The sequence below is a fragment of the Lycium barbarum genome, chromosome 12, assembly GCF_019175385.1.
Source record: "Lycium barbarum isolate Lr01 chromosome 12, ASM1917538v2, whole genome shotgun sequence".
In the NCBI taxonomy this organism is placed as follows: Eukaryota; Viridiplantae; Streptophyta; class Magnoliopsida; order Solanales; family Solanaceae; genus Lycium; species Lycium barbarum.
The window spans coordinates 75,266,422-75,292,941 of NC_083348.1; the positions used below are offsets into that span (position 1 = coordinate 75,266,422).

At 35.6% G+C, this 26,520-nt stretch overlaps 2 protein-coding genes and 1 pseudogene across 6 annotated transcripts in view; 1 reads left to right on the forward strand and 2 right to left on the reverse strand.

Moving 5' to 3' along the window:
* The first annotated feature begins 2,826 nt into the window (after window positions 1-2,826).
* Window positions 2,827-26,520, forward strand: part of LOC132621764 (phosphatase IMPL1, chloroplastic-like) — a 47,679-nt gene continuing 23,985 nt past the window's right edge. For 3 of the 5 annotated variants that reach the window (XR_009575684.1, XR_009575685.1, XM_060336152.1), the window contains exons 1-6: window positions 2,827-3,205; window positions 4,344-4,411; window positions 4,980-5,113; window positions 6,630-6,718; window positions 7,347-7,445; window positions 7,615-7,728. Coding sequence is in view for 2 of the 5 variants with exons in the window: in XM_060336152.1 (XP_060192135.1) it covers window positions 2,915-3,205; window positions 4,344-4,411; window positions 4,980-5,113; window positions 6,630-6,718; window positions 7,347-7,445; window positions 7,615-7,728 (795 nt within the window). In the remaining 3 variants the exon portion in view is untranslated. Of the gene's footprint in view, window positions 3,206-4,343; window positions 4,412-4,979; window positions 5,114-6,629; window positions 6,719-7,346; window positions 7,446-7,614; window positions 7,729-8,496; window positions 8,599-8,840; window positions 9,201-16,592; window positions 17,115-26,520 lie in introns of those variants that run through there. The other 2 variants (XR_009575683.1, XM_060336151.1) reach the window with 2 other exon arrangements.
* On the reverse strand, window positions 12,577-15,572 carry LOC132621765 (lectin-like). The gene is made up of 3 exons (XM_060336153.1): window positions 15,219-15,572; window positions 13,816-13,934; window positions 12,577-13,267 (listed from the first exon to the last, which is right to left on the reverse strand). Exons 1-3 carry the CDS (start codon window positions 15,513-15,515, stop codon window positions 12,829-12,831), a joined length of 855 nt encoding a protein of 284 aa, XP_060192136.1. The 5' UTR covers window positions 15,516-15,572; the 3' UTR covers window positions 12,577-12,828.
* Window positions 17,557-17,688, reverse strand: LOC132625264 (5.8S ribosomal RNA; annotated as a pseudogene).

Consider the following 26,520-nt stretch of genomic DNA (forward strand, 5'->3'; position numbering starts at 1 on the left):
AAGATTTTCAGCCTTGGGTACAGTGGAAGCTTGATGGAGGGAGAAAATTGTAACATAACGAGAGAAAAAATTTACTCACATTTGATATTTATATTAAATTTATGAAAGTATGTATAAATATGTTGTGATGACGGGTGGGCCAGGACACCAAACCAAATGGCTAATAAAATGTCGTTTAACATATTTTGGATGATATTAATAGTTAATGTAATAATAAGAAGACAATCGAGATTTTCTAAAAACAAATATCATCTAATATGCTCAAACAAATCAGATTATAGTTTGTTATGACTAATATTTTTTAATATTAGGCGCGCATCGCGCGGGTATCAATACTACTATATAAAATAGGAGAGGTATAAGCAATGTGGTTAAGCCAAGTGGCAAACTAATAACAAGCCACTTGACAATTTTAGGACAAAGTTAATAAAAATTGTAATATAAATTTTGAATTGATATATAATTGAAATATAAATATTCAAATTTAATGAGAAGATAATTCATTGAATTAGGTTTCGGTAAGCTTGAATTTTGAAGAAGTGATCTAAACCTAATGGAATTCTTTATCATTTTATCTTAAAAAATGAAGCATTCTAATCTTAAACATACGAATTTTAAATAATCCAAATAATCTTAAATAATAATAAATAAATAAATCACCTATATAAAAAGAGTATTTTGCATTGAGGTTAATTTAAAAGATGTGACAAAATAATTTTGAATTTTAAATAATTCAAATAATATTTTCAACATAATCTGCACGATTTAAAAAATATTTGTGTCATTAGACTAAACAAACAAATAAAAGATGTCTGAAATTTGAATAATTAAAATAAGCTCTCCGGCATATTTTATAAAGTGGTGCACGTTACAAAAAAAAAAAAAAAAAAAAATGGGTGTCGTACTGTAACCTTCTTTAACTGGAAAAATATTGAAGATTCAAAGTTTAACAAAATATACTCAACATGAGATTTAATATAATAAAAACGAAGATGTTTAATTAGGTGTCATAATTAATATCATCAAAAGTTCATGTACGGTCAAATTGCTAACAAACTTGACCATGAGTCAATTCCATCACTTATGAAGTACTTATCCTATCTCTAATTCAAAAAAGAAGTTAACAAGAATATATACTCCAGCATAGTTGTGATTTTTTTTATTTTGTATAGGATTTCTATGATGGGTAAAAGGATTATGGGTTATGCACATCAAATTTCTCTGAATAATATTCAAGGTATATTTTCAAGCTTAATTTAACTTTGTTATTGCTATTATTTTGTAGTTGTTTACAATTAACATTATCCCCAAACCCCACTTGTGAGATTATACTGGGTATGTTCTGTTGTTACAATTAACATTACATTCATCTTTTGTCACAGGTGTAACTAAGGAATCTGAAGTTTCGTTCAATAGATCTGATGTATATAAATATCTCAGAAATGCGAAATGAATATATGAAAAATGAACAAATACGATAGAGAAACGAAATATATGAAGGAGTTTTACCAAATCAACTTAGTAAATTATCATGCCTTTCCCAATAACTTTTAAGAACGAAATCTCTTATCAAAAGTTTAAGGAGTAACACAGAGATTATGAAGTAAATAGATAATTGTATTGTTGATAGTTTTACATTTTCTCCTTTTGTAAGTCTAAAGGTTGTTCATTTATGTGAAGTAAGCTGCTATGGTTGTTCTTTTAGTAAAGATAGTTTATAGGAAAAATTGTAGTCCAAGGGTAATCGTTGATTATACAAAAAATAATTGTATGAAATATCAATTCAAAGATAAATATTTCAAGTTAAAGAAATAAAAATCATTTAAACATGACAATGTAATGATAGGAATGAAACATTTCTATGCGATTGAGAAGATTTACTTTAAACTTCAACTAGGAAATTGAATAAAAGTTAAGAATAAAGATATTTTGAACTTTTTTTTATCCCAAGAGTCGTTGGATAAATATAGTCCAGAAAACATTTTATATACATTAATTATTGAGGTTGATCCTTGGAATTCAAGCATTGGCTGTTTATCAATTTCAACGCTGTAAATTCATCACTAAAATCACCCATTTAAGGAGAAGGAGACAGCGAATAAGAGTTTGAAGAACAAGTATGAGTGGTGAATATTGTATGAGTAGAAAAAAATCGCAGTGTTATATAAAAGGAAAAATTGAGACAATGGGACAAGAAATTTGATTTAATGACGAATACAATATCTGATACGTTTTCCACTGCAAGTTCATTCGTTTGACCAATTGCTTAAGAATATTTTTTGCTTATACAATGTAATTAAGTCATTCTGTTGCTTTGCTATGTAGTAAGTAATATGTGGCAGATATATTGATAAATTATAAAGAGATCTAACAAGTTTTCAATTAATAAAATATATAGTGGGCAAAGATATTTAGCCAAGTGTAAATTATTATAAAATCATATGTCAAGTTTCGGACAATATTAATGGATGCAATAACATGGAGTGTAATTAACTTTTATTTAATTAAAAGATAAATTAATCATTTTTAGTGTGAAAGAAATGATTATATATAAATTTGGGACGAATAAATAATTGAAATAGCATTTGTGAAAAAAGACACTATAAAAATTAAATCTTAAAGTTGCAGTTATTTGCATACTTAAAAAATTATTAACAACTCTTAATTTAATTTTTCAGTGTGGGTAGGATATTAAAATTGGTTTATAAAGAAAAAATAAATGATCTCGGAAAAATTGTCAATTTAAAAATTGAAACAATTAGATTTGATGTCTAAGGAATGTGTACTAATTTTTTACATTAGTTTCTTTTCATGCAACCGCGCATCGCGAGTACGAATACTAGTTTGAGGAAAATAGCAAAGCTCAAACACCGATGCTTTGGTACAAAAATCCAAGAAAACTCAAACTGTGAAAATGGAAAGATGTCTTCTTTCATCCACAGTTTCATGTTTAAGAATTTGTCAGTTACCCAGAATTCTTCTTCCTTATAATCTGTCATTTCCTAGAAGTTGTAGCACAAAACACGGGTTTTGTACAAGTTTTTCCACTAGAGCCAAAACAAATGGAGCATTTTGCACCAAGGCTACTTTATCTGAATTGGGTAACAAGAAAGTATACTCAAAGATTGGTGCTGACTCAACTGGAAGTATTCCCTCCAGTGAGCTACTTCAAGTTGTTGAAGTTGCTGCCAAAACTGGTGCTCAGGTTTGGCCCCCCTTTTTAATTAGTTTCTTTCTGGTTTTATTTCTATGTTCTGCTTAAAGATTTGAATTTTGAGTTCTTGTTTACAAATTGCAATTTTTTTCCTGGTGCATTGGATGATTTACTGAAGAGATAATGGTAAAACATACACCTGAATTGAGTTTCACACCCCAACTATCAGTTTGTTCCCTTTTCCTACCTGAATTATCTCCATTTATGTATTAAAACACATCTAGGTCATAGTTCAGGTAGAAAAAGGAAACAATTGGCCTAATCAGCGTCGAGGTGTGTTTTAATAGGTAAATGGTTATAGTTCAGGTAGGAAAAGGGAATAGCTGATAGTTGGGGTGTGAAACTCGCGAGAAAGTGATAGGTCGGTTGTGTTTTTGACCATGAACTCTTTATTGAATTAGGATACCCTTCGTTCTATTGAGCTATTAGAGACAAGGAGTTGGTTGCCAAGAGGATAAGTAGGATGCTTAAGAACATGATGTTAAGCTTCATTTAAGAGTTAGGATGTTAGAGAAAGATAAATACAACCCTTTACTCTACGTTAAAGTGTGTGTTATATTGTCATCATTCACCACACATTGTATTATTATCACCTTTCACTAATTTGATTGCCAGGAAAGGGAAAGGCCTGCTCGGGGGTGGGGGTTAGGATGAGGTTGATTACTGGTATTAGCCATTAGGTAACCAATCAGAAGAAATAAAAGATGTATAGGAATATATACATAGGTGCTCATATATTAGCAGTTATCAAAAGATTTTATTTAATAGAATGTCTTGTACTCCTCACGTCTCTATAGACTTGCTCTAGTTCTTGATAGCTTTGTTCCGATTTTCTTTTACCTTCTTTTTGCTGCCTTTTCTGTTTACCTTTTCTCTTGGCCTCAATCATCGTATTGCTTGTGCTTTGTGAGGTATCCTCTGTCTTCTTTTCTTGTGCATTGAGATTATAGTTCTGATTATGGTCATTCAATATCCATTTTTTGCTTTTCTTTATATGGACAAGTAAGGGATCCTGCAATTTCTTTTTTCACTACTTATCTATCTCCCTTCTGCATCTAACCTTTAAATAATCATTCTGGCGCCTAATCCATAACTGTTTTTTCTCATTTTTTTTCATTTTTCATTTTAGGTTGTAATGGATGCTGTGAATAAGCCTCGAAATGTTACCTATAAAGGGCTCACTGACCTAGTGACTGAGTAAGACCTTGTATTACTTTCCTATGTTGGTGGTTATTTGTTTGTATCAGAATTGAGATAGTGCTTCTGTTTCTTTTCTTCTATGCTGATGTGTCAGGTTGATTTATAAGGCTGTTAAACACCATTTCTGATAGATTTTCCATTCTTGTTGCAGTGTTGTTTCTCAGTTTCTGGTGTCAAGACTGACCCTTGTGCGATTCTCAGTAATTAGTGATTCTACTTCTATCATTATCACTGTCTAGTTTTGTCACGAAGAATATTTTCCTTTATTTTTATTTATTATGCTTTCATTGAAATGATTTAATTCTTCACTAGACTGTAGTGAATAGTCTGACTTCCCTTTCCATCATTATCTGATCATTGGTAACTGCTCCGTGATTTATTTTTTCTTTCCCTTCTCTTAAGACCATTGCTTGAATTTAACACTAACATTTGAGAATGCCTTCTTGTTAGCGAGTAGGTTCTAATGTTCATTTTATTTCTGCAGGTGAAGATTTTCATCATGTATACGTGAAGACTTTCATCATGTTGTCGCAGTGGTTAATGTGTTGGTTTAAACTTATTGCAGCACAGATAAAAGTAGTGAAGTTGCTATCCTTGAGGTCGTGAGGAAGAATTTTCCAGATCATCTAATCCTTGGGGAGGAAGGAGGAATTATTGGAGACTCATCATCTGATTATCTCTGGTGCATTGACCCTTTAGGTTTGTTCTACAGATCTTTGATTTCACAGCAATGGAAGTAGCTAGGCATGTAGCCGAATTCTCTATTGGGGTTAGAGAACTTGTGTGGGTTCCCATAAGTAGATATGAATTTATTGATTTTCCAAGTAGTTTTTTTTTGTTTTTGAGAATGGTAATGTTAATGTTCCAAGTAGTTTAAACTTGTAACTGCCAGGTTATTTTAGTTTAAAAGGGTTACATTTAACTAGTTAGTTTAAAAGGGTTACATTTAACTTTTTCTGATTTAACAAATACACAAGTTCATTAAGCTAAGTACGAGGCAGCTATATACTAGCAAATTGTTAAGCACGTAATTGCACAAGCAATATATGGATGAAGATTGAGCATCCTCCCACAAAGATTTATAATGAAGTTGAGTTGACATTAACTTCATATTGATTGAGAATTGAAAATGGGTGGAAGTAATAAACAATGAAGTAAAATAATTAAGTACTGATAAAGAAAGGAAAGAAAATAACTAAGTAGCTAAGAGAAAATTTTGTGGTAGCAAGCCTAGTGTTTCTGACTTCACTAAATTGCTTTGTTTGGATCTTTCTCATCCTCTTGAGTTTATTGATAATGTGAGACGTGCCGGAGTTCATAATTATTCAGGGCTACATTCCTATGTCAAGTGAAGCTAACCTTCTTAAATAACCTATAATTTCTATGGTTATTAAGATAAGGAGGATGCAATGAGTTTAGCTCTACTTTCCATGCCTATGGTTTGAAGTATTACCCCACTCTACAATCAAATCATACCAAATTCATCTATTTGATTAGTATGCTATAGATCACAAGCTTTTCAATCCTCCATCTAAATTGATAATATCTCCCAAGTTTCCCTTAAAATCCAAAAGGATCTAGTTGTGGTGGTCAATCAATTGAAAGCATGAAATACAAGATTGAACAAACAACTCACTTATTAGTAATAAAGACCAGGAAAGATAGTAATTAATCCAACTACATGATAAGATTCACCCTAAATTGGGAAGAAAAATTATTTCGTGCTAATAGTCTAGAACATCATAGTGAATCTCTTATTTGGAAGTGGAAATTAACAGTGAAAGAAAGAAACCCAATTTGGTGTTCTAGTCTCTTCAAAAGCTCCTACTCTTGTCTCTGATTTTGCCTTGACATCAAGGGTTGCAATTTAACGAATATCATAGCTAACTTGAGATCTAGATTATTCCAGATTACTTTTTGAAATTTAGTCAAAATCTGACACGTTGATTGCACAATTCACGCTGTGGATTCTTCTTTCCCTAGTATGCAAAAAATATACTGTATCAAGTGAGATATCTACAATATATGCTTCAAAAGCTGCCCAAATCTTTTGCTAAAAAACTTAATTTAATCTTGATAAAATCATCTTATAACATACAAATAGATATCTTGCATGGGTGAGTTCAACAAAATTCTAGAAACAAGCACCACATATTATCTTAAAGACAACTCAACCTATGGGGAATGAATATTAATGAGAAACTTTGGCTTGCAGATGGAACAACAAATTTCGCGCATGGCTATCCTAGCTTTGCGGTCTCTGTGGGTGTTCTTTTTAGAGGGAAGCCTGCTGCAGCTGCTGTGGTATATGCTGGGATAGTTTCTGATGTTCTTTTGGATTATTTATTATGTTTCAGTGGAAGAGCACTGTCTCTTATCCAGCAAGCTTGGTCTTTGATAATCTTACACCTAATGTGCAAGAAGAAAACTAAAAGCTTGAATGATCACTAGCAACTTAAATGTTGTAGTGCCAAGAGATTGATTTGTTATATTCTCTTACTGCCACATATAATATATTCTAAAAAAAACATAAATTAGAACTTATGCATACAGATGTGTAAAACAAGCTTAATTGCCATTTCCAACAGACCCATGACTAGAAATGAGAGTTTGTTGATAACTTTCATAGCATCTGATACACACAGTTCTTGCTTGTCCTATTGCATTAGGAAGTCGGGTAAATGTTGAACTCTACCTGCTCTGTGTGACCTGTTATGCGTCTATACCCATTTACATGCAAGTATATTTGTTACAATTTGATAATTGTAACAAATATACTTGCATGTAAATGGCCTGGCTTTGAAGTCTTAAATTGACAATAGTGTTGCATATATAAAGCTCACTAAATGAAAGGTACACTTACTGTCAATCTTTTTTCCCCAATTCCTTTAACTTATTCGTTACTTTTCTTAATTTTTTGGTTGGGGGTTAGGTGGAACAATCTCTTCTAGTGACTGGATTTGGATATGATCATGATGATCCATGGGCAACCAATATAGAATTGTTCAAGGAATTTACTGATGTCAGCCGGGTAGCAACTTTATCCTTTATCTTAATGCTCCTGTCGCTGGCTTAGTAAACTTTATTCTTATCTTTTTCTGAAATTTTGCACCCTACACACTCCCAACCCCCCCAAAAAAATAAAATAAAATAAAAAATAATAATAATAACAACGTTTCGTCCTGCCATGTTCTGTATAAGGTGTGAGAAGGCTTGGTGCTGCTGCAGTTGACATGTGTCATGTTGCTTTGGGGATTGCTGAAGCATATTGGGAATATCGTCTAAAGCCATGGGACATGGCTGCAGGAGTTCTGGTATTGTTGCTTTCATTATTACCGATATATCTCAGACACTGTTCTACTCATGTTTGAAGAAAATTTTAAAGAGCTGAGTAGGCACAGTTTGATGCTTAACCGGTCCAATCAGCAAGTCGTACTTTCAATATCATATCTTGTTTTTCTTCTTTTCCATTAAATAGAAAGAAAAAAAAAAGGTTAAATGTTGTCTTTGTCTTTGCCACTTATTTTCTTTTTCTTTATAGATTTGTGAATAGAGATTTAGTCAGTTAAAGATAGCATGTACTTCACCAAAGAAAAGGAAAAACAGCAGAACTTACCATTGTGTGTGTGTGTGTGTGTGTTTTGTTTTTGGTCGATAAGTAGAACTAACCATTGTAAAATAAACAAGTAATGCAGTGGGGCAAAGTGTGCAGGAGAGTTAAGGTCCTATAACAGGAGTGCCTTTGTTTGTTAGAATGAAACCTTAGTAGCAATATATAAAACTTGTCTCATTTCTAAGTTCGCGTATGATCCCGTTGGATGCAAATTCTTCAAGATCAGTGAGTTGGTTTATGAATCGAAGAAGTGAATGGTTCTCATCTTTTTAACTTGAAGTATCAGATGTTGGTAAAGTCTCTACTAATGAAATACCTCCAGGACATCCACTGGTGAAAAGTGAGATAGATTAAATGTTGTACTTTTCAAATTTCTTTTCAAATTTCTCTAAGTGGTTACTGCTAGTTAACTAACTATTGACAGGTTGTATTCGAGTCTTTATTTCATACTGGTGTATGTTTCATGCAGATAGTTGAAGAGGCTGGAGGGACAGTTTCGTGTATGGATGGTGGAAGGTTTTCAGTATTTGATAGATCTGTCTTGGTATCCAACGGTTTGCTCCCTGCAAAGGTAAGTGTTTACCTACGTTGAAATGCAATTAACTTGCAATCTGTTTTTCATCTGCATATAGTTGCAGTTGACTTAACGCGTAATACGTCAAATCAAGTAGGTCAATTTTCTTAAATATTTTTGTTAAGTATCTAGAGGATGGAATATTCTAATTCCTCTTAAAATTTGGTAAAAATTTAGAACATGTAACTCTTTAAAGGAAATGTCTTGCTACTCATTATCATTTCCGTTAACATGTGCAGCTCCTTGAGAAGATTGGTCCAGCAACAGAGAATTTGAAGAGCAAAGGGATTGATTTCTCAGTGTGGTTCAAGCCAGAAAATTACCATACAGAAGTTTGATACATCCCTACGTTTTGTTTTTAGATGTCCTGCTTGAAAGATTCTGCTACGATCAGATTTTGGTTAGGTCAGTATTTGCATTTGTATTTTCTATTTTACTTATCATTGTATGGAACTGGTGAAATATTCGTTGGTATTAGGTACATATTAATATAACATATCCTTTAGGTAAAAGGATCTTGGCAACGGAAATAAATTATATTCAAATGTTTACTGTATTTATTCCCGTTATATACTTATAGCTGGTTGACTTACTGGAAACGACATTGAGTAGCAAGACGTTTCCGTTAGTAGAATAGACTTTATACGACTTTTGGTCGATCAGTAGTAGAATAGACTTTATACGACTTTTGGTCGATCAGCTTATACGATTATATCTATTAACAATATGTTATGCCATGTTTTTTTCCATGTTATAGTATAACCAACAAACTTATCCATTAAATGCTCTTATGTCACTGAGAAAGTGCAATACTAGCTCTTAAAATATTTTCCCAGATAATACAATTTTGTTTTTTTAAATTCTGGCAAATACGCTGAACCTCAAACTGATGTTTTAATTGAGACTTTTACTTTTTTCATTCTGGAGGTTTACAGACCCATAGGTTTCCCTGTTGGGGGGAAATTGTAATGACCCCAGATATAATTTTGGGGCACATGGGAAGCACGTGAGTTTTAAGTTCCAACTCACTCCCATATATACACACGTGAACCAACGGAAAGGGGATGTAAAAATTTGGCTAATTCTTGATTTCTAGTTCTCTTCTCTCTCTCATCCGTCTCTTCCTCGGCTCTTCTTCTCTTCCCTCATCTTCTTCTTCCTTCTTATTCTTTTAGGATTTCACAGAGGAATTCAAGCTCGTTAATGGAGTTTAGCTTCGAATTAGTTCTCTTTCATTTTACTCTTCTTTGTAGCAACTGCTGTATTGAATTCTACAAGTAATAAAATTTCCATTTTTGCCCTAATTCTTTGATTTCGATCCAAGTACATTACAAATGGTATCAAAGCCTAATCTTGGCACCTTTGGGAGTTTGACAGCCATGACCGAAGAAATTGCATTTGACGGTTTTTCAAAGACGATTCAGTCGGCTAGTGTCCGGATTGGGGAAAAATTGGATAAAATGAACTGGCAACTGCACAGATTATTAGAGAGGTTTGGAATCAGGCTGGAAGATAAGGGAACCGATTATCATGTTTTTAAAGAAGATCAAGAAAGTACAGCAGGACCAAAAGTTTCAAAAATATAGGATATTGAGTCAAATGAGGTTGAAGAGGCTTCAGTAACTCAATCAGGTGATGCTGAAGAATCTGATCCTGTAGAAGGAGTAATTCAATCAAGTGATGCCGAAGAATCTAACAATGTAGAAGGAGATCTTAACCGGGCTGAAGCGTGTTCTTGCTTGATGGGTAGTGCTACCAGTTCTTATACTACATTCAAGTTGATGACTATTGAGATAAAGGAAACTAATGACCTCCCCATGAGCAGGCTATCAGATGGGCGCAAGGTGTTTGATAACATGTCAAACAAGAGGCTCCATAACAATTCATGTGGTAGATATTCTGAAATTCATGTCTTATGTTATGTACGCCATATATTACACATAATTCAAGTTTGTTATCTTCCAATGGAAAGGGGTCCGCCAGGAAAATATGTAAGCAACCTTAGTATAGAGTGCCCTGGTGATATAAGCAAATCTAGAATGGTTACATGGTACTTCCCTTCTAATTTTCTTCATGGGTATGTTGAAAAACAAATCGAGTCACACTTGCTAGAAATTGTACCCGGTTTTTGTTTAATGAACACCTTCTTGATGGTTTTGATAAAAAATCTACTCCAAGTCTGTTTCTTTTCAGAGATGCCCATGTTCTTCTTTCTTCGTCATCTTCAGTTTGACCAAAAAATAGAAGTGGTTCATGTTAATTCCAGTATTACCTGCTATAAGAGTCTTCATGTGACAGTTTTATTGCCTTTGGAAATACAAGCTAAGCTGGGAGTTAAAGTTGATGGGTGTGTCCCTTATGATTGTTATGTTAGAAGAGCTGATTGGAGTTTGCTTACTATACAACTTTGCTTGCTATACAACGCAGTGGTAGAGAGATCCTTTTTTTGTTGAAGGTCCTGGCAGTGTATTTTACAGCAGTGGTAGAGAGATCCTCTTTGTTGAAGGTCGTGGCAATGTATTTGACACCAAAATTGGTGAAAATCCTGAGGTACAATTGATTGGTTAGGAATTATGGACCAACCTAGTAAGCCCCGGGTCATCAACAACTCTAATTAAATTTACAGTTGCAATGATAAGTATGAAGATTAAGCTGCCAATTTCAAAACATCTGAAGCATATTGTCCCAATTACAAATGCCAAATTAGCTTGCTGCAAAATTTTAGAAACAGTGCCAAATCAGAAGATATGTTGGGTGGCATTGTTAAACTTTTTAGCTATTGAGTTTGATAACTTGGTGGTAGCTACTCTCTTGATATCAGGGGTAATGAAGGTGGAATACAGTGAGGTCACGCACACTGATTTTCATATGGTGCGACGAGCTATAGTTCTGCTTAGAACTAACATCAACAGCATAATTATGTTGGATGTTTGTAGTAAGGGACAGTTTGCAATTAAAAATTTCAATAGTTGGAGCATTTGGTTTAGCTCAGTGATATTCCAGACTTTTGTGGTAAATTTATATGCTTCACACAACCTGAAATCTTGCCAGCTCAGGAGTCCTTACGAAAACTTTTCTGCTGCTGCAGTCGCGAACTTGAGTGAGTGTATTTGCTTCTTGTGTTTAGCTACTGCCCTTCCCATCCATTTGGATGAACTTGGAAGGAAGGATGATCAAGCAAGTCTAGTCTTTCATTCAGGAGCTTCTGAAGATACTCTACTATACATTAACAAAGAATACCTTTTTAGGATTGGTTTAAAGCTATTAAGTGCAGATGCTTTAAGGTTCTGTCCTGAGATAAGGGTGACTGATCTTGGTATGAAATATATCTCAAGCATTATCCTTTTGTATTGCAACCTTGTTGTGGACTTAGTGGTTGTGCTACCTGCAATTCCACCTGGATATGGTCGGAATGAAGGTGGAGACGATTTAGGCAAAGTAGGTTCCGGGAGGATGGAATTTGGACCAGTTGCTACTAATTGCCAATTCCACAATGAGCTTCTTAGATCGGGCAAAAGAACATTATCTTTTGGGCTCAATGATTGCAGCAATTCATGAGTCATCCTTCATCAACAACCTTGAGGACAAGGTTGATTTCAAGCGGGATGGATTGTAATGACCCCAGATATAATTTTGGGGCACATGGGAAGCACATGAGTTTTAAGTGCCAACTCACTCCCGTATATACACACGTGAACCAACGGAAAGGGGATGTAAAGATTTGGCTAATTCTTGATTTGTAGTTCTCTTCTCTCTCTCATCCATCTCTTCCTCGGCTCTTCTTCTCTTCCCTCATCTTCTTCTTCCTTCTTATTCTTTTAGGATTTCACAGAGGAATTCAAGCTCGTTAATGGAGTTTAGCTTCGAATTAGTTCTCTTTCATTTTACTCTTCTTTGTAGCAACTGCTGTATTGAATTCTACAAGTAATAAAATTTCCATTTTTGCCCTAATTCTTTGATTTCGATCCAAGTACATTACAGAAACAAGTTATTTATTTATTTATTTCACCAGTTTAACACATGGTATGCAAGAGTTTTCCTAGATAGGTCAACTCTTGTCTTTACACATATATCACTTGATACTTTTGAGTTCTGGGCTTAAGGCCAAATGTCTGAGGCTTCAAACATATCTGCATAGCACATGCATCTTAATATACACATGCAAAAGAAAGAACACTATCTGATACTAGCGTAGTGCTCATCATCTTAAACATCAGTGTGGAAAAGCTAAAAGGAAACTGCAGTTGAGGAAGCTGCAGCTGCATGCCGAATTCCTATTGTACGCCATAGAACTCGGGCTTTTGGACGGATGACAGCACCTTTAATGACTAATCCTCTCTTCCACTGCCCACCTTCATATTCATATAGAGAGAACTCTATTTCTCCATTCTTCTGATCCGCTGATGTCATGAACTCTCCGGCTGGGATTTCTATCCATTTTTGTCGTGGCTTTTCCGCCATATTCTCCGTATGTTCTTGCGGTGCACCATCTGGGAGAATGAGTCGAAGATTCACCGGATATTCCCATCCATAGGCAGGATCCTTTAACATGACAATAAACACAACCTCATAAATGAGTCCTGGAGATAGCCTAACTGTATTGAATCTTCCATGGATTTCTAGCCAGCAAACATCTAGTAGTTCTGCTGCTGGAAGAAGCACATCACTGCATAAACAATAAAAAGCATCATTTCAGGCCTTTTTAGTTTGCTAGTCTTCAACTACAGAAACCTTTAAATATGTGGTACATGTTGATTTGGAATAGCTTCTAATAGGGAATGTGAAAGTTTTAGTTAGTTTTAACTGCTGAATCCTGATTATCATGTCGTGGCCTGACTGCTAACACATGTTTACTGACTTTTAGTCTCTTTTAGCACATTACTTCCCCTGTTCTGTTTTATATGTCACTCTTACCTTTTTAGTTTATTCCAAAAAGAATGTCTTATTTTTATACTCAAAACTTTTTAACTTCTAAATTTTCATTTTATTCTTATCAGTATCATGTTCATGTTTACGGCCACAAGTTATAAGGGAATATTTGGTATGTTCCAAAAATCTTTCTTTCTTAAACGCCGTACCCTATCAAACACCACCTCCTGAAAAGAAATGGAGGGATTATTCTTTTTCTTTCCAGCCCTATGTGTTGTAAAGGATGCTTTGGATTAGTTAAAGCTTTGGATCTACATTGAAGGTAATTAAAAAAATTCATATTACCTCGACTCCTGTACCAAGGGCCAGCGCCAGTAACGGTTGTCTTCTGCCCAAGTGATTAAGAGGTCTCTTGCATACAGCATGAAGCAGTTGCCATTTGACTTCTTATCAACCCAGTATTTCTGCATGAAGTGCAAATTAAGTATTGTCATAGGAGTAGATATTATGGCTACAGAATAAAAACTGTAATTTCAAGCGATTAGGCTTAATTGATTAGTTGAGCTTGAACGTCAGAATTGGACAATTGGTCCAATAAATCACAAGAGGACATGCTTCTCTTGGGGTTAGTTTGAAGGCAGAAATCTAAGCTAAACAAAATATGCATAAAGAACCCAACATAAACTCAAAGTAGATATATGCTTCCATGTAGCATGTTGGGACACCGGAACCTGTATATCAACATCAAAATAACACACATTGAAAACTTCTAAAGGAAGAACACTAGCAAGATATCTATTACTCCGAACTAACTAGGTGCTTGGTGTTAAGGTAAAAGTTGGAATTCTTGTTAATCTCTTACTCCTTCCGTTTCAATTTGTTTGTCTTACTTTTCCTTTTAGTCTGTTTCAAAAAGAATGTCTCTTTCCTTTTTTGGCAACTCTTTAATTTCAATTCTCCACATGGCATGTTTAAGACCACAAGATCAAAGGGCATTTTGGTACATTCAACATATCTTTAGTTTAAGACCACACAATTCAGAAGTCTTCTTTACTTTCTTAAACCCCCTGCCAAGTCAAAACCAGACAAACAAATACTAGATGGATCATGCCAGACCACACATCAGATCTGCCAAGCTGCTGGATTAGGAGGGGAGGGAGCAAAGGTCAGAAAAGGTGGTGGAGGATAATACCATCCTGCATTTGGTGGACTGTCTGGAGAGAAAGAAATGAAAGATGTTTTTAAGATGATAGGTCCAATTCTATTCTGAAAGTAAAATGGATTGTATTGTAACTTTGTTCTTTTGGTGTAAACAACTTTGTATAGAGGATACAGATCAGATTGTAGAGTTTCTAGGTTCTCTGTAAGTTTTTTTTTTCGTTTCTCCAGGTTACTCACTTTTTGGAGGTTGCCAGCATACCCTTAATGCTGAGGAATACAACTTTACCAGTTTCACAAAAAAAAAAAAAAAAAGGGGGGGGGGGGGGGGGGGGGGGGAACCGAACAAACAAATTGAAATTGAGGGAGTAAATGAAAGGGAATTTAGAAATATAGATAAAGTTGATTTTTTGAAGAACTTGAATGTTTTTAGAGTGGAATTAGGTTAAAAAAAATCTTTTGCAAATAGGATAATAAGGAAGTCTTGATGCTTGTAAAGGAAAATTTTCCTTTTCAGAGGGTTGGCCAGTGTTTCAAATAGAGCATTTCTCTTAGTTTTATACTTAAACCATGGAGACAAGTTTTCTTACCTTGCGTTTTTCGTTCAAAAATACTCCAGCATGTAGCTGATCATATAGTTTGTCTATGGAGGATCTGTCAACTGAAGAATCTGCCTCTTTAAGGATTTCTTCATAATTATGTGGAAATCTGAGTACTTTGGTGGCTTCCGTTGTCTTGTTAGTCTCAGTACTCTTGCTGCTTTCTCGCATGATCTTTCTTGGTTCTTCATTGAGTACAGCGGCATCATTATGTTGGCTTTGAGGTGAAGTGTTGCGTAGTTCTTGATTTTGTTGTAAATCCTGATCTTGTGACAACGCTGACCCCATTTCTCTGAAGAAGATCTCTTTGTGGAGGTTGGTTTATCAGTAATCACTCTCATCAACTGGGAAGCTTTTATTTTGAAACTCTCGTAGTTGGGCATCTTTTGATTTTATCTTTCTCGAGTGGAGTCAGAATCTATCTTTAAGAATCTATTCCTGCCATCCACTCAAGAAAGATAAAATCAAAAGATGCCAGCACAAATTCATGAACAGAGGCCTTAAAAAAGTTATTCCTCTACGATAAGTTATGACAGTATTAATGTAGATACCCGATATTTGTGCTTGTGGGAGGTAGTACCCCATGAAATTAGTCGAGGTGTGCGCAAGTTGGCTAGGACACTACGATTATTTAAAAAAAGTAATGACAATGTAGACTTTCCCTTTTGGTGATAAATGCACTAATGTTACTGAATGTCTAAGCTTTGAAAAGCGCATCGCTCTAGCTATTCGGCTATGCCTCATGGGAAAAACATCCTCCTATCTGAAAAATAGCTTGCACTTGGCACATTTAAACACATTCTAACCTCCTGCAACACCTTCTTAGGCCTTCTGCCTGTTCTGGTCCTGATTGTACTTTGATCATTTAACCCTTGGTCAATAGCTGCTTCCTTTTTGTAATTGTATCAATTTATATAGAGTTGTAAAAGAAGTTTTACATTATCAGGTCAGGTAAAAGATAAGTACATGTTTGCCCATAATAAGTGGAACTATTATCGTGAAAAATAAGGCGGACAGCATGCTAGAACATGTTAAATAACACTGATTAGTGTAAGAATTAAAAATTCTTTACTTTAGATCAAAATATATATTGCAAGATTTCATAGTACTGTTTACTTGATACAACAATCGTGTGAAAGTATGACCCGTCCTTGTTTATTCGTGGGTGTATGTTGAACATATGGCAGCTAGATTTGTGAATTGATTGCCATGTTCAATTATTGGGCAGAAGAGTTGATCTTCTGGTATGTAGTTAAAAATTATGAATCTAACTTTATAGCATTAATTCTAGAACATAGACCTGAGAGATAAGCTTCATGTTTATTGTTCTAAAAAAAGTGCTTTTTACTTGTTAATTGCATGCAGCATTGTTGAGTTACCGCTTTTTAAGGTCAATACTTTCAGTATCAGATGTTTCTCCTGATTGAAGTCTTAGCATACGGCAAGCAGCTGCTGAGGAATATGGCATCTCTAAGACCAGATTTTATTTTGATATGTCCAGATCAGTCCTTATCTAATTTATATTCTCCATTTCCTTGAGATCATAGCCTCACTTGTGGGAATACACTGAGTATGTTGTTGTTGTTGTTGCATCGCACAAATGATCTTTGGCCAATTCAAAATAATTTTTGTTTTTAGCATGAATACATTCAAAGAAAGAGTGAGCAGATAATCTTAGGTTAGATGAAGGTATAATCCTTATTTATTCCAGTTACTGTAATATCAAGCTAGCATCAACACAGTAATGCTTTCAAGACTTTGTTCTTATAAGCATCACTGTGTGTCACGCCCCCAAACTGGGTGCAACATGATTGGCACCTGGCCTAATTTACTCGCCGAGTGAGCTATGAATTTATCATGTATAACTTAGTCCCAAAAGTTTTGGGGCTTTACACTGGCATGCATTTGCTTAATATCTGTTCATAGTAGGAATCACTAGACTCAGAGCCTGTTTGGATTGACTGGTTCTAGGTGTTTTTAAGTAATATAACTTTTAAGCACTTCAACTTATTTGGCCACATACAAGAATTCAAGTTGTTGGTTTACAGGTTAAAAGAGTACCAAATTCCAAGATGCCTGATCCTCCAACGAACCTTCGAATCATTATTATCCTGTAGTTAAATTACCCTAGTAAAGATTCAAACACTGCGCGGGGACTTTGAGATTTTTTATTTTAATGAAGAGTATATAGAAGGTCAAGCCCACGGCTTTAGTCCAATAGTAAGATGTGTGGGTTAAACTCACATTACGGATTACAATTAAATGCTGCCGCAAATAAAAGCCTGTTGTTGGAAAAGGATATACTTTTTTTTTGTAGCGGCGCGATGCGTGACGCCCAGGTAGACGTGTCCTCGGCCTAATGGCTTCGGGCGCAACTTGCGTTCAAAGACTCGACGGTTCATGGAATTCTGCAATTCACACCAAGTATCGCATTTCGCTACGTTCTTCATCGATGCGAGAGGTGTGCTTTCGCCTTCCTCCATATCTATTTGGTGTGGATCTGGTGGTTTTGGAGGGATTTCCAGGGGGCATCGTTTTGTGGGATGTGTGGATCAGCCATTTTCCGGTGGTGGGTGGTGTAAAGACAGTGTGGGAAAGGGGTAGGGAAGAGGCGGAGCCTCTCCCTCTTGGTATATGTGAAAAATAATTTAAGGGTGGGGTAGGTAGAGAGAAGGCAGAGCCTCACTCTCTCTCTAAGTCAGTTGATTTGTGCTTATTAGATATTTGCTAGCACTATTGTTAATCTTTCAAAGAAAATTATATTTGCATCTCCAACCAAATACAAAAAAAAAACATATTTGAGGAAAATATTTTGCAAAAGATATTTCTGTCATACAAAACACCTGAATAATTTTAGTTTCATTTTTATGGGGCATTTGGAAGCATATATTTATAAAATTTAAATGCTTAAAATTTCAAATGACATATTTCAGGTTTTATTTGAACTTTTATTTTGCAAGAGCCCAACATAAGAGTTGAAATAGCTGACATTTGATTTTATATTTTAAAACAAATTTCCTTGCACATATTCAAAAAAATAAAATAATTCAAAAGCAATAATTTGAAATACCTAAGGTCAAATTCCTCCCCCCCTAATGCATGTGGAACAAAGGCAAAATTATTATTTTCATATAACTAAAAAAATTAGTAGAGCGTTTGACAATTTATATGAGAGTAAGCAGCGCATCCAGGTGAAAAGCTACATAAATAATAATAATAGACATGTATATAGCAGAAAATGTAAATTCAATAAATACAAGGTGGACAATACACTCATATGATAGTGTAAAATCCATGAAGTATTTTGCACAATAACACCAGAAAGCTTCTCTCATCGATCATAAAAGCCACACACTCCTCAAATCTTAGTCTTACTTGTACATGAATTATACAATCAATTCTCTCTCTATAACAATCATCCTAATTATAACAATATTCCACTATATATAATGGCCGAGTTTTCGTCACAAATGGTTTTTCATGTTATGAAATATTACATATTCTCCATGATAGCATTTCCTATAGCATCCAAGAAATATTTTGAATAACCATACTCGTTGTTATAGAGAGATTTGACAGTACACAATTTCAATGGTACTTTAAAGCAATTTCCATCAAATGAGAGCACAACTCTAGAGTTTTAGAGAACATGACCATATGATCTGAGCCTAAAATAACCTTCACATCTTGTGGTGGATTATTTTCAATCATCCATCGTCGAACCTTATATGCCTTCATTGAGAGATCTTGATTGCACAATATGCAAACTCTAGGAATTGGACCATACTTTTCCTTAGTGAGTGTTGCTTCTTTCAACTATTGAGGATCATTAAACATTGGAGTATATCGGATCAACAATGAAACAAGAATCATATCCTGTTAATTTTCAAAAGGGAAGACGTAATAAGTATTGCTGATAAATGTATTTCTTTTGTTCTATTTTTTCGACTTACTCAACGTACTAAAAGGTTAAGCTATTAGGCAGGATACTTTAAAGAATTATTGATAGAATATAAATGCGTGCGTAATTAAGTGCACGCCTCAGCTCTGGAGTATCAATACATCTTTAATGATAGAAAATTAGAGCCAAAGTACACAGTAGTTGGGGGCTTATCAGTTGTCACGCTGCGAACCTGGCCTGGACGTAACTCAGCACTCGATGCCTGACTACATGTGACCGAGCGAACCACATGACTTGCTGAATCAACATGGGACATGTAATATTGCGGAATGTGAATTCAAACATGAAAACTTGAATGAAGAGTGTAATTTAATAATAACTATTAAATTCTGAATACTGTCTAAAAGTATAAATGCGGTGTCACGACCCAAATCCCCAAACAAGGCTAAGTCACGAAATATAACTAAAATGAGGAATTTAAATAAAGGAAATCATAATAAGTCTCATAATAACTCTAATAAACAAGAACAAAAGTAGGCTAAGTCAATACAATCCCCCAAAACCTGGAAGTCTCACAGTACATGAACATCTACTACGAGTACAAGTCTGGATAATAATACATAGATTTTCTGAAATGAAGATAAGGAAGAAATAGTAAAGATAGAGTGAAGTCTGGTGTTGTGGGACCCTCATCAGCATACCCTGAAACGCCACGAAAAGCTCCAACAATCTCCAAGAAAGGTGCTCAACTCGTGCCCGGATTAGTATCTGCACACAAAAAGTAGGTGCAACCAGTGTAAAGTAAGTACGGGAAGCACGTGTACCCAACAACATTGTTGATTGACCCTAAACGATAGTAATGACGAGGGTTGGTACTTCCTATACTCCTCTTCTTGCTTGGTTAGTTTAAATCCACAATTCATACGAAATCCACAAGTATAGAAGGTATGAACACTATATCAACTCTTACAATCCATCTTTATTCCAGCTTAGTCGTAAAGGTTCAGTCTTTTCCTTAGTTAATTCAAATTCAAGAGTAAAGATCCCATCACACATGGCCTGAAAATAATATAAACGACATAAATGGTATGCAATATAAAGGAAATGCGTGCAATGCAAGTGAATAGTATGCAATGCAATGGCCATATCCGGTATATACACGCTCCTGCAGTAGGTTTCACGTGACTCATGGGGGACCCATGAGGTCCATATTCCCACCCGGAATACCAAATCTCCCAGATCACATCGGGTCCCAACAGTTGGTTGAATATCATCATCACTCTGAACCATGCACTATATCCAATATCTGGCCTCCCAGGCCTCTGTCTTGTAATTTACCAATCATATGCTAACAATATCATGAAAGAATGAATGGATATGCATAGACCATGCAAATGCCTAATATCAAGATTGTAAGTCCTTTTCATAAATCAGACGAGATGGGGAGTGATGAATGCAACTCAAATCAACAATCACTAGTATTCAGTCAATCATGGCTCTCATGGCCCAAATAAACAATAATTCTACCAACCTAAATGGATTTATCCACCATTCTCATGGCCCGAAGGCTAAACACATAGTCTACGTCACAATTATAGCACTTTTACATATTAATTACCCATACAGATATACTGGTACCCGCACAAGTGCTTGTCACCTCACAAGTACGGGACCTCTAATTTCCCATTACGCCCCTTATTACATTTACTAACACATAACACTACGTAAGTCTCAACTTACCTGAATCCGAATTCAAAGAGTCACTCCACGACCTTTGTCACACTTCGAACCATGTCCTGAACAAAACACGACACTCGATGCCTTACTGCATGTGACTGAGGGAATCACATGGCTTGCTGAGTCAACATGAGATAGCAACTAATGCGGAATATGTACTCATGAAAGTTTAAATAAGTATGAAATATCATAACAAATCTGAAAATACTTGTATTAAACATAAGTGTGGAACATCATGAATATGTAGCCAAAAAGGGCTAACCAAAACTGAGCATCTGACATGACATGCTAAATTAGTCTACGAAACCTCTGACAAGAGTCTGACTGCTAAACTGTTTACCGGAATAAGGCCCCCAACATACCTTAACTGCATAACTGACATAAATATAAATAAAGATAAAACCCCGAATGAGATGGGGCTCACCAAAAGCTGATACTGGTAATATCCTAATGAGCTGATCCGTCATCCTGTAAATCAATACCTGCATCGTGAAATGCTGGCCCCCATGCAATAAAAGAGGACGTCAGTACATTTGAATTTTACTGGTATGTAAAGCAACTGAATGAAATAAACATGGCACATGAAACAGTAAGAGCTGAAACTGTAAGCTGAACATGAACATGAACATGAGTATCATCTGACATGAGTATATATATACATATATATCTTGAGTAAAATATTTTGAATGGGAGAGCCTTAGCATAACTGACGTGTAACCACCATGTGAGTATGTAGCCTCTGATCTCTGCCCGATCAGCTACGCCATCTCATACCTTCTCGGGTTACGAGACATGAACATGACATGAATGGATCCAATAACCTGCAATGGGTAAACATGAAGGAATCGTCCTAACTGGGCGGAGCGATCCTTATCCTACGCTGGCATACGTAGTTTCAGGCCGTCTGAGCCTTCTCGGTAATCTATGCAACTCCAAAGACATGATCATGCATATAATTGGCTTAAAAGCCCATGAATTACATAAACCTGATTGTAAACATGATTCGTAAATGTGATATAGCATGGATATAGATATATGATATAACTTGTATGAAAACATGGAAGGATGTAGGATTTTCATGAAAATAAGCATAATGGTTCGTATCTTTCATTTAAGAACCCACGAAATACCAAGCATGGGTGTTCATGGATTACAGACGGATTAACAATAACCAAGATGGAATACAATAATGAATTATTAATATGAACATGATACGTCATGGTACATGTAACTTAGGGTCATCACGAATTTGACTAGAAACCCTAGTTTTGGTGAAACTTCATAATTTCATGGAAGAACGTGATGTGGAGAAGAACAATGATGTTCCGCACGTGGATAGGAACCCTACATACCTTAATCGCTCCAAAACTTGTAATAAAGATTGTATCTTTGAAGAAGAGTTCCAAAAGCTTCAATCTTGAATTCTTGAGATGGGTTTTCTTGAAAACCCTAGATTAGAGACGATGAATTTCTATTTAGAAATCATGTGTATATGTTAAAATTCACTTTAAAGGCTTGGAATAGGCTTACCTTGGTGTATTGGATTGATGGGAGAAGAGAACTTCGTTCTAGGGCTATGATGTGGTGTTATTATATTCTATATTTCCAAGAAAATACGAGGTTACGTGTCAAAGATGAATTTAATTTAGTCATGAAGAATATATCTTATAGTATATTTAAACTGTATTGATGAAAGTAAGGGAATAATGGCGCCAAAATTTAAATAAGAATGCAATACATAATTTTTGATATTGTAACCCCCTGTTTGGATGGTGGTTTCCCATGGTTCATTAACGTATGGTTTTTTATGAAACCATGTTTGTTTCCATTGTTCTTAAAATTATATGGTATGGTATTGTAAATCCGTGGTAATCTCATGGTTAAATAACCAAGAAAAACCTCAATTTTTGTAACCACGGATTTGGTGGTTTTTCCGTGGTTACGTATTTCATTTACCCATTATACCCCTACTTATTATTTAAAGTTCTTATTTTATCCTTTACCCTAGTTTTATTAATATATAAACTACTACGTTCAATTTTGCCTCCAACTCCTTTTAACGTGAGCAGTGCTTTGTTCCTCTATTGGTGAACTCCTTCTGTTACATCTCGGAAAATTTTCCGTTGGTACGCAAGTGAATGAACTAGTGATGAATATGAGTGCATGATGTCCATGAGCAAGAAACGACGTTTGATGACCTTAGGCGAGATTTCGAGGGTATCCGATGTGAGACGATAAAGTTGGATGAGTTAAGATGAGATATAAGGTGAGCAATGCATGTGCATGGACGTGGGTGATTAAAATGAGAAGTTCAAAGAAATATGAAAAGTTGCAGATTTGAAATCTGCCCAGTGGTCGTAAAGTGCAGAATACAGACCGTAAATTGGTATACGGTCCGTAAACTGGCAGTCGTAAATTGCCATGCAAGGTTTCAACTTTCTGCCCAGTCGAGAAATGGTAAAATACGACCAGGTTTACGGACCATAAAGTGATTTACGGCCCGTAAACCATGGTCGTAAACCACCATGCATACAGCCAAAGTTTCTGGTCCTGGAAATGGTTAAATACGCCCATGGTGGACGAGCCGTATAGTGGAATACGGGTCGTAAACCACGATGGACGACCACTGTTCACCTCAGCACAGATTTTACAAGTCATTAAATAAAGGGACCAACACTTGTTTTATTTCATTTCAACATTACACCACTTCTCTCTAAAACTTCTCTCTACATTTATTACATGAGTTTTCAAGGATTATAAGCCATCAACAACATTAAGACAAGTGAATCAAGGGTAAGGACATCATCAAAGATCATCCAAGTCAAGAAATCCAAATGGAGAAAAACTAGAGTTTTGCTCAAAGTGGAGTATTATCAACCAAAGCTTGTTCCTACAACTTCTAAGGTAAGATTCATGATTTTTACATGATGTTTAAGGTGTTGGAGAATTAAAATACATGGATTGTAGAAAATATGGTCAACTAGGTCATGAATGATGAATAGTGACATTTTGAGGAATAGTTTGAATTGAATCATGAATGTTGTTGTGTTGTGATACGAATATATTATAAATGGTACTAAGATCATGAACTCGACACTTTAGACAAATGGACGAAGTTGGATGTTATGACCATAAATATGGGAGAATTAGAAGCAAATTGAGAAATCTAGACGATGTGGATGACGTGAATGACTAATGGTCATTGTTATAATATTAATGAAGGTATAAACGCTAGCATTGGAAGGAAACGTGCAAGTGTAAACTACTTCGACGAAAAGGTATGTAAGGCTAACCCTTCTTTCATAAGGCATGGTTCCTTGGCCAAACTCTTAAATCTTCTATATGAGTCCGTTGTATTCGAATGATTGACATTCCGAGCTCATAAGCTCACGATCCTTGATACGTGCTACGATTGTACTACGCACCTCATATGATGAGTAAGCCTATGATATAGATGTAGTGATAATGATGATGGTAGTAATGATGAGGATAGTAACGATGATGATAGTAATGATGATGATAGTAACGATGATAATGATAATGATGATGTTAAAGATGCCTACGGGCTAGTATGCTTATATGTGCCTATGAAGGGCTATAATGAAAACCCCGAGCTTATAACGCCGGGTAGAATATATGTATATGATTATGTATAAAGTATGTATACGATTACGAAATGCGCGCACACATCTGCAGATGGTACGGATAACCCTAAAGCCTTGGTAGGGCCAGGTACGTGTAACACTGAGCCTTAGTTGGCCAGGTATGTATGAAACACCGAACCTATATGGTCGGGTATGTTATGTAAGGGATATGTATGAAACACCGATCCTATGTGGTCGGGTATGTTATGTAAGCACTACGTATATGTAATGACTAAGTATGTAATATGAATATGAATGTGATAAGACTATGTATATGAATACGAATAAGGACATGTATACAAACACGAGCACAAGTATGGTACGAGTACTTATATGAAATACGGACGATGACGTATGTGTACAAATACGTACGAGAAATGGGAAGTCCCTATGAAAGGTAAGTAAGTGCTATGACGATGATATTATTGTCTCCCCTTCCACGCTACTTCATGTGTTGTCTATTATGCTTTTATATCTATGTTGATCATGCTTTACATACTCAGTACATTCTTCGTACTGACGTCCTTTTGTTTGTGGACGTTGCGTCATGCCTGCAGGTGCACAGGGAGACAGACTTGATCCATAGCTGCTTATTCAGAGATGACATAGCAGAGCTCTATTTCTTCCGGAGCCATAGCTTTTGGGTACTTACTCTCTTGTGTATATAATTATGGGCATAGCGGGGTCCTGTCCCGCTCATGTGTTATGTCATACTCTCTAGAGGCTCGTAGTCACGTGTATATATGTTAGACATGTCTGGCCTTGTTGGCCTATGTTTTGGTATATCATTTTGTCGGCCACGTTGGCCCATATACATTTGATGTGGTATAAAAGGCCTATTACGATATAATGGTAATGTCGTCCAATGGGACTAGTTTGATGAATGAATGGAAATGTATGTTTAATTATGTGGCTCACCTAGATGTAAGTATAAGAGTAAGCTAAGAGGGTGCCCGAGTGGGCCAGCACCGGGTGCTCGTCGCGGCCCCCTAGTCGAGTCGTGACACCTTCTGTGGCGAGTACGATGATATTTTTCAATTCTTAATTAATGGTTTTTAAATATGTAGGCTAAGCCCGAAGCTGCTGAATGGAGGGACAAGCCAATTAGACATTTTGATAAGTTACTTGCACTATATGAAAAAGATAGAGCTACTGGAAAACATGCTGAGACTGGACCAGAAATGTTGAGAAGACGTGCTTGTGATAATTTGAAAAGACCAAGTACTAGCTCTGTGACAATTGATGATATAGACGAACTGGTTTCTGAGATGTTGCCTCCCTGGAAAATATAGATGAATATGGGAAAGCTGAGCAAGAGCAACCAACTCATGTTGCCGCTAAATTGAGTGTCTCTTCAAGAACACCACTAGCTAATAAGAATAAACAGGCAAAACAGGATCATGTTTGAGAAATGGCTACTTTGTTGAGAGGCGGGATGGATTATTTGGCAAGTGCCATCAACTGTCTTTCAACACTACCACCCATTCCAGAGTCTGAGATATGGGCAATGGTAAATGAGATGGATTTGGAAGAGACTCTGATCACAAGAGCTTATTTATATACTTGTCACCATGCAGACTTTTGTCGTACGTTGATTGGAGCCCCATGGGAAGCAGCGGCGGAGCTAGGATTTTGAGTAAGGGGGTTCAAAAATATGAAGAGGTAAACATACGAAGAAGCCAAGGGGATTCAACACCTACCATATATACATAAAAAAATAATTTTAACCTTCAATATACACTGTAAGTTTCTACCGAGGGGGTTCGGATGAACCCCCTCGGTTACACTTGGCTCCGCCCCTGATGGGAAGCCCGTAAAGCACTAAATAGTTGAGTTAGACTAGTATTCTTAATCTTATTATTATTATTATTTAGTAGTGGATTTTGTTAGTAATTTATATTTTTATGAAATACATTTTATGTTATGGATTTATTCGACATGAATTTATATTATTCATGTCGGATTATCATCATTGAAACTAGAGTATTTTTGCCGTTATTGCATAATGATA